The sequence below is a fragment of the Ursus maritimus genome, unplaced genomic scaffold, assembly GCF_017311325.1.
Source record: "Ursus maritimus isolate PB19 unplaced genomic scaffold, ASM1731132v1 scaffold_5, whole genome shotgun sequence".
NCBI lineage: Eukaryota > Metazoa > Chordata > Mammalia > Carnivora > Ursidae > Ursus > Ursus maritimus.
The window spans coordinates 47,645,601-47,660,892 of record NW_024426663.1 but is presented as its reverse complement, the minus strand read 5'-3'; the positions used below and the strand labels follow the sequence as shown (position 1 = coordinate 47,660,892).

At 43.3% G+C, this 15,292-nt stretch overlaps 1 protein-coding gene across 1 annotated transcript in view; it reads left to right on the top strand.

The window, feature by feature from the left end:
• The first annotated feature begins 287 nt into the window (after positions 1 to 287).
• STK32A (serine/threonine kinase 32A) overlaps positions 288 to 15,292 on the top strand; it is an 82,591-nt gene continuing 67,586 nt past the window's right edge. The window contains exon 1 of the mRNA XM_008691687.2: positions 288 to 421. Coding sequence (XP_008689909.2) covers positions 303 to 421 — 119 coding nt within the window. The 5' untranslated portion in view covers positions 288 to 302. The remainder of the gene's footprint in view (positions 422 to 15,292) is intronic.

The following is a 15,292-nucleotide window of genomic DNA, read 5'->3' as shown; positions in this document are numbered from 1 at the left end:
TTTTCTCCAACATGCTGTCTAAACAAAACCCAAAGAGTGGAAAACAGGCAGGCTTGTTTGAGAAAGCAGAGGTTCATGAACTGACCTGGTACAGGGAAAGAAAAGGAAATTTTCTGCTCTGAAATCAGAGCTCAGCGGCAACGTTAGCATCAGAGAATTTGCAAGTGGGGAGGCCTCCGGGCCGTGCTGTTGAGTACGTCCTGTCCTGTCTCCCGCGGCCTTGCTCCGTCAACGCCCTGACCACTTTCTCCCCTGGTTTGCGCCCTTAGGTCTGCATTGTGCAGAAGAATGACACCAAGAAGATGTACGCGATGAAGTACATGAACAAGCAAAAGTGTGTGGAGCGCAACGAAGTGAGAAATGTCTTCAAGGAGCTCCAGATCATGCAGGGCCTGGAGCACCCTTTCCTGGTTAATTTGTGGTAAGTGGTTTAACGGGATCTCTGAATGGAGCCATTCCCGCTTCACCCCCAAACACTGCTCCGTCAGCCCATCTTGATTCCCAGGTGTGCATTTGCCAAAATCTTCGGTAGGCTCTCTCTCAAAGGCTTTGGTTCTCCCTGGTTTCTTTGACTTTAAATGAAACAAATTGTTGTTTTATTGTCGTCAACAAATACTACTTTGTTGTTGTTGTTGTTGGTTGGTTTGGTCACAGTTCCTCCGGTCCTTGAGGACCATATCGTTTTTAAAACATGGTAGCTAAATAGGCTGATAAAGAATGAGTTCAGATGTCTGGTCATTCATTAGATACTTTCCCCATTAATTGTGGGGCAGCGACATTCGGTACTAAGTAGGTCATCAATGGCTGAGGGGAGGTTGATCTTGAGAACTTGTGCAAAAAAGCACTTTCTATAATGACAGGCAGTAGACACGGGGTCCTTGCAGCACCCTTCTCCAGCAGCCACAGATCTACGCCTGCGAGTTGGAAAAGGACAGGTGCTGCCTTTCTCACCACATTGCTTTTTTTTTTTTTAAGATTTTATTTATTTATGTGGCAGAGAGACAGCCAGCGAGAGAGGGAACACAAGCAGGGGGAGTGGGAGAGGAAGAAGCAGGCTCCCAGCAGAGGAGCCCGATGCGGGGCTCGATCCCAGAACGCCGGGACCACGCCCTGAGCCGAAGGCAGAGGCCTAACGACTGCGCTACCCAGGTGCCCCTCACCACATTGCTTTTAACAGAGCTGGAGCTAACTCAGATCAGTGGCTAGACATTAGGTAACTGTGATTTCCTCCCAAAGCCAGGATCATGATCTAAGGCTTAGAAAATGGCTAGAAGTTGGCTGTGTCCACTCCCTACTCTTTTCTTACGCGTGGACGTGTGTATGCGGCTCTCTCATTTTCCTCTACATTTTAATGCATCCATTATGTTAAGAGCCTGTTCTTAAAGCTAATTCAGTGTGACTGTCATTTAAATATGCATACCAAGCAGTTTCTACTAGCAAAGGCAAAAAAAAGAGTTTTTTCTTCAGAGAATACTAATGGGAAAATAATTGGAATGTCACTGTGTGTTTAGGAACATTTCTCTGGAGGAGTTAATGCATGAAAACTGTCTCCATCTTTAATTAATATAATACAGTTCACTTGATATCAAATTTGCTCCAAGATTCTACACCGTAGTTGAAAGAGGGCTCCGTGTGACCTGGAAATAGGTCCCTTTGGCTCGTGCACTCCTCAGACACGGTGCAGTCTAACTCTGGCCCACGCTCGGGGTGCATAATCAGTAGCTCAGAGTGCCCTATTCACAGTGCGGCCACGCCGTGTTAACATGGATGCGGCTCTTTCTTCCCTACCTCTAGCAATCACCAGATTGCCCCCCCCCACCTCCAGCCTGACAATGACGAGGTGCTCTCAATTCTCATCCTCCCTTTGTTCAAAGTCGCATTTTCCTTCTTCCAAAGTTCAGCCAACTAACTCTCTCCTTTTAAGACCAGGAACCCTTCAGAAGGACATACTTAGCATTTCCCCCTTTCATGCCAGTCCCTCATTATTAAATATGCAAAACGCATTTCAGTCTATTCCTGTTTGTTTGGTTGTTTATAAGGTGGGTGTTAAGAGTCTTGAAGCTGACCAAAGTTTACCGATTTTGCCGTTTGCTATGTTGGTGTCACTGCAGGCACCTTTCTGTTCTCCGCGCATGCGGACTTGGTGACAACATGACATAGAGCCTAGACTTCCCATCTCACACTGAACCTCACAGGACAGTGGGCACCATTAATGGTGATAGAGGAGAGAGAAGAAATCTCCCCCACCTTAATTCTAGCACCACATACGGAACTGGAAACTGAGAGGGGGCCGTCCTTCAAGTATAGCAGAAAATGTTCAGTCTTTCAAATCTTGAGATAAAAATCATCTGAAAGCATATTTATTCCTTCTAATAAAGGCTTTCTGCCTTAGTAAGTGCAACATAGGAAATGTGACTTCCCAACTATTAAGTACCTTGCAATACTGCTGTAGGTAGGACCTGCGGGCAATCGTCATCATTTTTTTAAAGATTTTATTTATTTATTTGAGAGAGACCATGAGTGGGGGGAGGGGCGGAGGGAGAGGGAGAACACAGGGCTCGATCCCAAGACCCTGAGATCATGACCTGAGCTGAAGGCAGATGCTTAACCAAGTGAGCCACCCAGGTGCCCCAATCTTTATCGTTTTTAAGTCACAGTTATAAGATGTGTGTAACTTGGGTTGTTTTTACAAACAAAATGAGACAGCGCTATGCCCAGCACAGAGTAAGCATCGTATAAATGGGAGTTCTTTTCCCTCCCTGCTCCATGAAGGTGTAGTGTTCCGAACATGTCCGTCACTGCTGGGCCACTGTGGACATCCCAGGCACAAATTCTGGGGGGGGGCGCTCAGCCTCAAAACACCACAGGAAGTTGTGCTTGTGGGGGGGGAGGGCCAAGTCTTCAACTCACTCTAAGAGTTTATGTTTGTTCTGTTTTCCACCCTCATTCTGCAAATCAAAGAACAAGGATTCAAAGGTCCCCCATTATGTACAATTTTATCAGGATTTTGTGTCCTAGGTTTAACTAGATTTATCTTTACATCCCCAAAGCTTCAGAGCCAATTTTCTTAAGAAGCACCATAGGATTCATAATGTAACGGCAATCCGTTTTAATTCCTGTGTACCCCTTGTGTCTATTATCCTGGTAAGCGACGTAGGCCTCTCAGTATTGCTTTCGGTAGTCTTCTCATGGGTACTCAGAATGCTGCTAACCTCTAGGGAGGTTTTTAGAAAATTCTGGTTTTCAGGCAGAGGAGAAACACAAGCTGTTTCTTTTAAGCAAGTTTTACACTAATGTTAAGAAGTTGGTGTGTGTGTGTGTGTGTGTGTGTGTAGAAGTATAAATACATATGTGATATGTGAAAACTACACACATGGCAGTCAACTTGAAGAACAGAAAAATCACATGGAAAAATGAAAATTCTCCAAAAATGTTGCCACCTTGAAACCACTTCAACCACATTGATATGTATTTGCCAGAGAAATGTCTGCATTTGGTGTTCTGCTTTTAATCATGCATTAGCCCCACTCGTTCCCTCATTCATGGATATATTTACCAAGCAACACAAACAAGGTAGAATTACGGTTGCCAGATACAACACAGCACGCCCAGTGAGATTTGAATTCTAGAAAAATAACCCATCACTTTTAGTATATGTCCCAAATAGTGCACAGCACCTATTCTATCTGAAAATGATTCCTTTTCCCAATTTCTCATGTAAGTGGGCATCTTGTATTTGTATTTACTAAATTTCCAACCCTCATTGGAACACAGACTCAGAGTGGGGGGATGCAGTGGTGAGCGGTAGTGGGCAGAGCCCCTGATTGACCCCCCATTTCCAGAAACCGTGAGAGGCTCATATTAATCAAATGTCACATAAATACATCAACTGTGAGAAGTGCATGAAGGACTAGGTAGAACAGGAGTGTGTGTGTGTGTGTGTGTGTGTGTGTGTGCGTGCGTGTCCTCGTCTGGGGCAGTGGAGTTAAGGGTGAAAACACAGTCTGAATTAAAATTCAGCCTTCGCAGCCTCCGCGGACCTGACCCCACCCGGGAACACAGCCGTGGGATGTAGGCCACGTTCTAGAGCGAGGGCTGCCCGACGGGGCTGGCATCCAGGGAAAGCAAATAAAATCCGCGTGCGCGTCCCTCCCTGAGGGCTGCGCACAAAGCCCTGGCAACCAGGAGCCTGCAAACAAACAGGCTGCAGTGCTGCCCGCAGAGCCCCCCCCTCCCCGTTCCCCAGGTGGCTTTTGTTAATTGAGATTAAGCCCGCAGCTGCACAGCTCCACGGGCTCCACGCCGCCCCCTGCCTTGTCTCTTGTTCTGGAAACAGAGGGGCCCGCGTGTGTTTCAGGAAATGAGAAGACGAGATGGACTGGTGTCAGTGGAAAGGACCACCTGTATCGGGACTGTGAAAGGGGGTCCTGTCAGATAGCTGAACGCAGCCGAATAAACAGGTTCCCTGGAATCAACCTCAGTTATTGAGGACTATGCACCTGTGTTTCTCCACAGACCCATCGACTGTGAGAACCCAAGGCAGTCTCCAGGGCCACAGATACAAGAAGAGCTTTTGTTACTTAAGAGTGGAATTCTGCCAATGGAATTCTGTTACTTAAGAGTTTTGCCTATATTGTCTCATTTACTCATCCTAACAATTTAGGTGGACGGGGATTATTAGTTCGATTTTACACCAGAGAAACAGAGGCCCAGAGAGGCTGAGTCATTTTCCCGGAGCCACACAGCCAGGAACTGGCGGAGCCAGGACTCAAACCCAGACATTCTGGCTGCAGAAACCCTGCATTTCCTGCTACACTATCCCATCCCCTATGGACATCTTGTAGGACTCTTTTATAAATTATGAGGGAAAAGGAATTTATTTTCTTTATTGTCTTTTACATCCCACAAGAATACAAACTCCATGAGGCAGGTATGTTTGTGTATTTTGTTCATTACTCCCAAGATAATGCCTCGCACACACAGTAAGGGTTCAACAGATCTCTGCAGAAGGGAGGGAGGGAGGGAGGGAGGGAGGGAGGAAGGAAGGAAGGAAAAGAAGAGAAGGAAGAGAAGGAAGGAAGAATGGAGTTAGGACTGGCACCAGGCTTCAGGTTGTGCTCCTTCCCCGTTTCTACCACTAACACTTCCTGCACACTCACAATCATCCCCTCATTTACTCAGGCCCACTCCAGGTTCTTGGCAGGCCCTGAAGTCAGAGGGATGTGAGTTTGAATCCTCACTTCACCACTTGGTAGCTGTGAATTGACCAAATTACATCGCGTATTTGCTTGGTTCCCTCCTCCATAATTGGGGGTAACAGCAATACCCAGGGCAGAAGGTATTGCTATAAGTAAGAATATGTTTATAAAACACCCCACACATAGTAGGTGCTTCATAAGTGACAACTTATGGGATGCCTGGGTGGCTCAGTTGGTTAAACGGCTATCTTCGGCTCAGGTCATGATCTCAGGGTCCTAGGGTCGAGTCCCAAGTCCCGCATCTGGATCCTTGCTCAATGGGGAGTCGGCTTCTCCCTCTCTCTTTATCCCTCCCCCTGCATGTGCTTCTCTCTCTATCTCTATGACAAATAAATAAAATCTTTAAAAAAAAATGAGGGCATAAAACAAAAACTCAGTGAGGCCCCAGCCCAGCCCAGAGCAGATTCCTGAGTAGACATGTGCCCCTGCGTGTGAGCTGACCACTAGAAAGTCTTTGAGTTTGTTCTTAAATACAAATACATATTTGTTCTAAATACAAAATATTTTTATTTAAAATATGGAAATGAAGGGAGTCTAAAGAAAATGATAGATACCTACATTACATTATGCAGAAATAACTGCTGTATTAGATTCCTATTGCTTCTGGAACAAATTACCATAAACTTAGTGGCTTCAAACAACGGGAAGTGGAGCACTTGGGGTTAAAGCTATTTTCACAACATAATTAACACATGATTTCCTTTTGTCCTGCATTTCCATTTGTCCCGAAAGTTCACAGACAAAACTAATCAGAACAATGAGTACCTACGGGACGCAGGGTTTAACGAGAACGCGGCATGCGGGAGAGTTCGGGAGCGGCTGAAATACTCTTTCCTCATGATTTAGGTGCTGCCTGTGTCAGAGCATAGATTTGTAAATATTCATTAATTCTACACTTAATATCTGTGCATTTCACTGTAAATATATTTTACCGGTTTCATAATAAAAAAATATGAGACAACTTAACAGCCACGAACTTAGTATCATACACTTCTGGAGGTCAAAAGTGCAAACGTCGTCTCATTCGGCTGAAAGGAAGCTGTCGGCGGGGCTGTGTTCTTTCGGGAGGTCTAGGGAAGAATGGTTTCTTACCTTTTCCTGCTTCTCGAGGCGACCTGCATTCCTTGGTTCAAGGCGCCTTCCTCCATCTGCAAAGCCAACCACACAGCTTCCTCCAACTTCTCTCTGCCTCTGACTCTATGCCTCTCTCGACCATCTTTGAAGGACCCGTCTGATTACCTTGGGCCTTCCCCTTGACCAGATTCTAGCCAGGCTCTTCTGAATCAGCTTATTGCCTAGGCCTCGACCTTGGTCTGTTAACCGTTGAACAGAACACTAACATTGTTTATCAACAGCTCGGGGCCACGTCCCTAGGATGGCGTTAGCTCCCCTTAAACTGCCTGCCTGAGAAAATGCAGGGCTGCTGAGAGAACGTGCCGTTTGTTCCAGCTAATACCTGAAGACAGGGCCCGTCCGCCGGCCTGTGTGGGAGGGGAGAGGCCTGCCTTTATAAGTGCCTGTTAACAAACCCACATGAGTTTCACATGGACCAACCCCATCCAGGGCTCTTTGTAACTTTCACTCGGCTGACTACCAGGTCCCGGCTTATCTCCTCTCCATCCTCTCATTCTCCTTGTCAGACACCCGGTCACTTCTATACACCTCAGAGTTGAGTTCACCTCACACTGTGGGATTTCTGTTGCAATAATATATTATTGACAAAAAATCTGCTTTTCTTATCTTAGTGTCCAGCTGTGTTATCTTGGGAAGAGATGTGATTAAATTAAGGATCTTTAGAAGGGGAGGTTATCCCGAATGATCCAATGCCATCACTGGAAGAAGCTCTCCTTGGGTATGGCCCTGACGAGCTTGGATAAGTGGAGAACAACAGACAGCAGTCCCTGAAGAGCTTAGCAGAAAACAGTGTTAATTGTGTGGCCTGTACCTAGTAATGCCCGCACACCTGGTTGTTGACTGACTGATGGACTAATAGACAGGAAACTGAGTCTTTATAATGCAGACATTCGCTTACTCATTTACTCATCAATACTGCAAAGAATTCCTTTCTTGCAAACAACACAGGAAACTATTAGAAAATAGAAGCTACAGAGAAGTTCTCTGGGATGACTTGGAGTAGTTTACAGCCTCGGACGTAAAGCTGAAGAAGCAGGTCTCGAGAAAGTGAGGGACAAAGGCAGGTCTGGGAATCTAGGTGGCAGAAACCAATGGACAGGCACTTACGGCTGTCTCAGCAGGGATGAATCAGCTCCCGTCAATTTTCTAACCTTGTGTCACCCACTCAAGGCTTAAAGTCCTGGGAGGGAGTCCAACTGGCCTTGCTCAGAAAACACGCCTGCCCCTTGGCTAGAAGAAAGAGTAAAATAACTCATGACTCCCAGACTGTCGACCTGAGCCACTCGGTGAAGGATTGTGCCCTTCACCAAGATGGGGAGATGGGAGAAGGATCAGATTCATTGTGAAAATCAAGAAATCTCTTTTAGCTGGGTTCATTTTGAGCTGCCTCTTAGTCATCCAAATAGAGCTGCTGCATAGGCGAAGTCTAAAGCTCAGAAGAGAAATCCAGGGTCCAAGGAGAAGGCCAACAAAACACAAATATGGGAAAAATCGGCTTGTAGATGCTATTTAGACCAGAGACTTGAATGGAGCATCTCTGGAGAGAAGTTAAATATCTAGAAGAAAAGGGCCAGCGGCTGTAAAGACCTAGAGCACACTTACAGTTCTGATGGAGGAAGACTCGGGAAACTGGACAAAAAAGCAACAGCCCGGAAGCTAGCCAAAAGCTAGGGGTAAACTGGGCAAGGGCAGCCTCCTAGAATCTAGAGGCTGTTTCACAAAGGAAGGAGTGCAAACCATTGCAAGTACTGTGGAGAGTTCGGGAACAAGGAGACAACTGACTGCGAACTTGGACTTGGGAAGATACAGATACTGTGACCTTGGTAAGAGCCAAGTCCGAATGACAGGACAGAGGATGGAAGGGACTGGCTCGAGGAGAACACAGGAAGCAAGCGATGTTATTTTTGGAGGGCAGGGTGCAAAATGGGTTGTGTTGAGAGATTCATCCATATTGTCAAGGGTAGCAATAATGGATTGCCATTTCTCTCTCATATTCCATTACACATCTTCCTACTGATGGATATTTGGGTTATTTCCAGTGTGAGACTTTAATAGTCCTGCTATTAACATTCTTGTTTGTATCTTCTGATAAAAGTCCATATATCTGGGGATGTAAATGCAGGAATTAAGTCATTAGATCCTAGGATTTATGTAGGTTTAGCTGGTATACAGTTTTCCAAAGAAGTTGTACCAGTTTATACTCACATTAGCAATGTCTGAGAATTCAGGTTGCTGTCAAACCTCACCCACGTTGGGTATTTCAGTTTCTTTACGTAGGTGTTCCGGTAAAGGTAGAATGGCTTCTCATTGTGGTTTTAATTTGCGTTTCCCTGGTGCCTTATGAGTTTGGGCACATTTCTATATGACTGTTGGTCATTTGAAATCCTCCTTTATGAAGTGCTTAAGTCTTGTATATTGCTCTATTGGTTGCCTTTTTTTTTTCTCATTGGTCCGTTTCTTAGTGTAAATTATTTGCCCAATCTGTGACTTACCTTTATAATCTGCAAGGATTTTTTTTTTTTTGAACACTCAAAAAGCTTGAATGTAAGTGTGGTATAGTTTATCCATCTTTTCCCTTATGGGTAGTGTCTTGTGTGTCTGGTTTAGGAAATCTTTGCCCCTACCGAGATGAAAATATTCCACCCTGTTTCCTGGTCGCCTTGCTGTTTCAGCTTTGACTTGTAGATCTGTGATCCAGGGTCAAGATTCACTTTTTCCCCATATGGAAATCAAATGAACCCAAAGCCATTCACCGAGAAGTTTCTCCTTTTCTTACTGCACTGCAGTAACACATTTGCTGAGAGTCACACCACCAAACGTGTGTGGATTTGCAGACTTTGTTCTACTGACCTCCTCGTGTGCATTTACACAGGTATCGCGCCACCTTACTTACCGCAGGTTTCGGCGGGTGGCGGAAGTCAGTAATATAATTCTTCTTCTGAATTATCTTGACTCCATTTGGCCCTTTGCGATTCCATATAAATTTCACAATCAGCTTGTTAACCTGTATTTTAAAGCTGCTGGTATTTGTAGTGACTTACGCTGAAACTAATTCGGAGAGAATTAAGGTCTTTTTAAAATAGTAAACCTTCCAATTCATGAATTATATATATATCTTCCTGTATATTTAGGTATCCCTTAATTTCTCTCTTTGGTTTCACTTTTTAGTGTAGAGATCTAGCATATCTTTAGATTTATTCCTAGGTTTTTTAATGTTTTTTATGTGATGACAAATGGTAATTACTTATCCAGGTTTTATTCTCTAGTAGTTTGTTGCTTGTAGAGCAAAATACAGTTGATTTTTAATATTGACTTTGTATCCAGTGAACTTGCTAAATTCTCTGATTATTTCTACTGGTTGGCCTATAGATTATTTTGGATTTTCAATATTTGCCATCATGTTATTAACTAATAATAACAGTTTTATTTCCTTTCCAATTTTGATATCTTTTATATTCATGCTTACTGTATTTGCGTGAAGAACAGAGTTGAATACAGCAGACATCCGTGTCTGTCCTGATTTCATGGGGAAGTTTCTCAAGATCTCAAGATTTCATATGATGTTTGCCTTTGGCTCTTTGTAGATAGATATCCTTTATCACAGTAAGTAAGTTTTCCTTCAGTCCTAGTTTGCTAGAAGTTTTTATCATTAATGGGTATTATATTTTGTCAAATGTGTTTTCTTTTTCATTGTGATCATTTCTATTACGTGGTGAAGTAAATTAATGGATTTGCAAATCTTATAATGAGCTTCTTAAACCCTACTTGGTCTTGTTCTATTAAAACAAGTGCTAGTTGGTCATGGTCTATTATCTTTTTTGTACATATCATCAGATACTGTAGTACAGATTTTAAAAATTATTTTATTTATTATTTATATATTATTATTTGTTGATATTAGATTTTTTAATTTTAAATTTTAATTATTTTATATATATGTTTTCTAGATGTGCATAAGATATGCAGGTTTGAGTGCAAAGAGTAGGAGCCCATTGAGAAGAATGAATGGGTCACGTGGGACAGAATGGGGAGGATTGCCAGAGTGAGGCCCCGAGGGTGGCAAGACGGCTACGGCTGGGGGCTCAGGTGTTAAGCTGGCTTCGGGTGGAAGTGGGGCAGCGCTTTCACTGTGCTAGGAGAGAAGGCAAAGTATGTAAGCACACAGATTCGCAAGCCGGTGCAGATGGATGTGTTGGTGGGCAGATGAAGGAGTTCCGGTGTCAATCCCACTGTGACACGTGAGGTCATCAACCGAGAATGAGGAGTGGGCATAGTGCAGGAAACTGTGGGGAGAGAAGCTGCTGGGTGAATGAATGTGTGAAACTAATCGAGAATTAGAATAGGATTTTCTTTTTTTTTTTAAGATTTTATTTATTTATTAGAGAGATAGTGAGAGAGAGTATGAGCAGGGAGGAGAGGGAGAAGCAGGCTCCTGTGACCAGGGAGCCTGACGCGGGGCTCGATCCCAGAACCCCGAGATCATGACCTGGGCTAAAGGTAGACGCTTAACCAACTGAGCCACCCAGGTGCCCTAGAATAGGGCTTTCTAAGTATCTATGTGAGGCCCGTCGTTACAAATGTAAAGTGAATCCAGTCAGCACAGCTTTGTGGTTTTTTTCTCCCGACAGTGTACAGGATAGATGTTAGTTTGTTGCTGTTTGAATGCAGGTATGTTTAATCAGGATTGGGGTTTACTTGGGGGAGGCATCCTCACTACACCAAAGCTTGATGAATGAAAAGTCTATTTTCAAGAGATAGGCTCCAGAAGTAGCTTGCTGGGGGAAACTTAAGGAAATCATGCATTTGTAGAGTCACTGATCACAGCTAGTATTTCTGAGGACTTATGTTTGAGGGGGTATGCTAAGATATTACATATATCATCTTATAAATCTTCAAATACTAGGTTCTGTAAGATAGGAATTAGTATTTGTCCCTTGTAAAGATGAGTAAGCTGAAGATGAGACGTTTGAGTCTTTGCCCAAACCACGAAACCAGAAAGTGATGGTAAATCTGGATTCCAAATCCCACCCCCCCCAAATATTCTAAGATCTCCAGTGTTAACATATTTTATTAGAATGTCGCTTATATAGACATCACTACTTCTAAAATTCTGAAGCCAAACTTTAAAACATTATATACAACCGTAAAATCACTAAAACAATTTTAAAGGGCCATTTCACCTGATAAACAGTAATATTGTAGTGGAGCAAAATCACATTATAACCGAATATCCTCCAGTTTGAGGTAAAACATAATGCCTCTCCCTGCTTCCCTGGAAGAGTTCCAACCACTGGGTATCCGAAATAGAAATGGACAGAAAAGCCCCAGGAGATGAAGGTCAGAGGCAGAAACATCAAAACATGTCTAAAGATGCAGTTGGTCTGGTTAGACTATGAACATTAGTCCGCTGAAGGAAGTGGGGAGCATGACAAATGGAGAGGCTAGAAGGAGGGCATGCAGGGCACAAGGAAGAATCTCTTTGCTGGGTAGCAGTGCTGACAAGGGCTAGCAAGCCCTCCCCTGCCCCAGGATTCTGAGACTTGGGGAACCTGGTTGGTAAGAAAACATTCGCTTTTCTGGCTCGACAGGCAGAGGGTAGATCACACCCTGTGCCAGATGAACTTTCTGTCTCTCCGTTTCATCCCCTCTGGAGCAACAGCCACTCAAGATGTGTGACTCAGCATCTCTTGGACCTCTGGGCACCCTGGGGACCTCCCTAGCCACTCTCTGCATCACAAGTGGCCATTTGCAATCCCATCAATGACACAAAGTCATCCCACTCGACTGTCTCTCTGCAGTCAGTCTCTAATTCCCATAAAACTCAAAAAGTTTTAACTTCAAACCCTTTTTTCCTCTGGACCCCTGATAAATGCTAGGGGTCAGAGTCTGATTTAATTGTTCTTCCTGATCATTCGAGCTTGTGCCTGGCTTTTCCTTTTATGTAAGTAGCAAGATGGTGTTATTCCCCTTTGTCTGCTTACTGGCTGTGTTATTCTCTGAGGTAACCGTCTCAAGAGATTCTGTAGAAAATAATAATAGCTAAAATTTCCCCAGAGAAGCTTCATAAATAACATCTCCAGAGCCAGTACGGGATGAGCTGGCGGATCACAAAATTGCATTCAGATCTCTGTCCAGAGAAAGGTCAGGGCTTGGGGAAAACAACTACTGCATCAGAACATCAGGAAAACAGTCTGCAAGCTGTTCTGCGTGATTTTAAAAAATCACCCACAGTCTTTCTCACTGTGTACATTGTAGATTTTTGCTCATTTCATTGGAGGCTGTTGTCCATGATTTGAAGCAGGCAGGCACCTGTGTTACACGGTCTGAGGCTTTCCTGACCCCCCACCGTAAGTCAAAGTAGGTCCTCAGTCAGCCTCTATCATAATATCCTCCACTTTTTTTTCATGGCCTCTAGCACATTTTACAACTACATATTTGTTGTACAAATATTTATTTCTATTTCCTCCTGGGTTCCTGGGTTTCCTCCTTTAGCTTCAGCACCTTGTACAAGTAAATGTAAGTATGTGTAAAATGGCCACTGACTAAACAAGGATTCATTAGGTACCGAGCTATATGCCAGGGGCTGTTGATGAAAACAGAGATGAACGAAACACAAATGCCTCAAATTGTCCAGCCAAATGAGGAATTCAGGCAAAAAAAAAAAAAAATTCTAATGGTTATAATACAATATAATACAAGGCAACCATTTATAGCTAGGTTTCTGGAGTGTTCTATAAAGAAATGGCAGACTGCTGGGGAAGTGCAGAGAGGGAAGTACAAAGGGGTAACATTCAATTTATGTCTGGCGAGAAGAGGTCAGGAAATTCTAAGGTGGAGGGGAGATGAACCGAGACCCTGAGTCTTTATGTCTCCTGAGATATACATAGAAGTTTCTTCTGGCTAAAGCGGAAGTTTTCATGAGCATTTATTATACCTATTTTAAGGTAGTTCCCTCAAATTCATTCCAACTACTGCTAAAAAGATCTACATAAATTCTCAATTATCTGTTTTGATGAATTTTAGATATGTGGGTGTCTAACCTAAATACAGATAGACAAGAGTGGACAAGGTCATTTCTGCATGTGTGGATGAGGGCATGGAAGGTGGTGTTTTTCCCTGAAGAACTTTATAAGACTCTTTATGAGACAGAGAAAGATCACTTTGTAAGTTTCATATCTTCTTCCTTTACTGCTTGGTTTTTCTGAAGTTGAAAACTTCCGGAAATTTGACAACACGCTCTAGAGAGAGAATGTGGAGAAATAGGCACTGTCGTATATGGCTGGTGGGAATTCAAAATGGTACACACCCTCTGCACAGATAAATTTGGCACTATAGAGCAAACATTCTATCTGCCTTACCCCTTGTTTTTAAAAAACATTATCTTAGCAAACCGTCTTCTAGGAATTTACCCCGAAGTGTTCTGTCCCGAATACGAAAAGGCATATGCAAAAGTTTTTTTCAGTTACACTATCAGTAAGAGCAAGAAACTGGAAACAGGGGCGCCTGGGTGGCACAGCGGTTAAGCGTCTTCCTTTGGCTCAGGGCGTGATCCCGGCGTTTTGGGATCGAGTCCCACATCAGGCTCCTCCGCTATGAGCCTGCTTCTTCCTCTCCCACTCCCCCTGCTTGTGTTCCCTCTCTCGCTGGCTGTCTCTGTCTCTGTCAAATAAATAAATAAAATCTTTAAAAAAAAAAAAAAGAAACTGGAAACGCCAAATGTCCTCCAGTAGGCAACAAGTCGATGAAACAGGGGCCATCCGTAAATGCAGCTCTACGCGGCTGAGACAGAGAGTGAGGACTAGATGTATCTACTGGTAAGGCCTGTACTCCAGAGCATATCAGGTGGAAAAAGCGATGTGGCATCAAAGTCATCCACAGATTCTACACAATCCCTATCACAGTCCCAGTTGGCTTCTTTGCAAAAATTGACAAGCTGAAAATTTATATAGAAATTTAAAGTATTTGAAATCTAAGAAATTCAAGGGAATTGCTAAAAAAGTCTTAAAAGAGGAATAAAATTGGAGGGCTCACACTTCACAACTTCAAAACTTACTCCAAAGCGATAGTAATCAAGGCAGTGTGGCTCTGGCGTAAAGTTAGTCACGGGACAGAACTGAGAATCGAAGAATAAACTCACGTTTACAGTCAATTTACTTTTGACCAGGGTGCTAAGACGATTCAATGGGAAAATGTCTTTCTGGAAAATAGTGTTGGGACAACTAGATATCCAAATGCAGAAGAATGAAGTTGGATGCCCACTTCACACGCTGCACAGAAATGAACTCAGAATGGATGATGGACCTAAATATAAGAGCTAAGACTATAAAATTCTTTTAACAAAAAGGTGTTGATCTTTGTGACCTTAGATTAGGTGATGGTTTCTTGGATAGGACACCAGAAGCACAATTAACGAAAGAAAACAGCAGATAAATTAGACCCTATCAAAATGAGAAACATTCGTCCTTCAAAGACGCCATCAAGAAAGTGAAAAGACAATCCGCAGGATGGGAGAGAATATCTGCAAATCATGTATCTGCTAAGGAACTTGCATCTGGAATATACGAAGGACTCCTACGATTCAATAACAAAAAAGAGAAATAACTTGATTTAAAAATGGACCAAGGGTCTAAAGAGATATTTTTTCAAAGAAGATAAACAAATGGCCAATAAATATATGGCCCATGAAAAGGTGTTCAACATCACTAGACACTAGGGAAATGCAAATTAAAACCAAAATGACATACTGCTTCACACTGATGAGAAAGACTACTTTTTTTTTTTTTTAATGGAAAATAAAAGGTGTTGGCAAAGTTGTGAAGAGAACGGAACCACTGTGCATCGCCGGTAGGGATGTAAAATGGTGACGCCACTGTGGAAACCATTTCGGTGGTTCCTCAGAA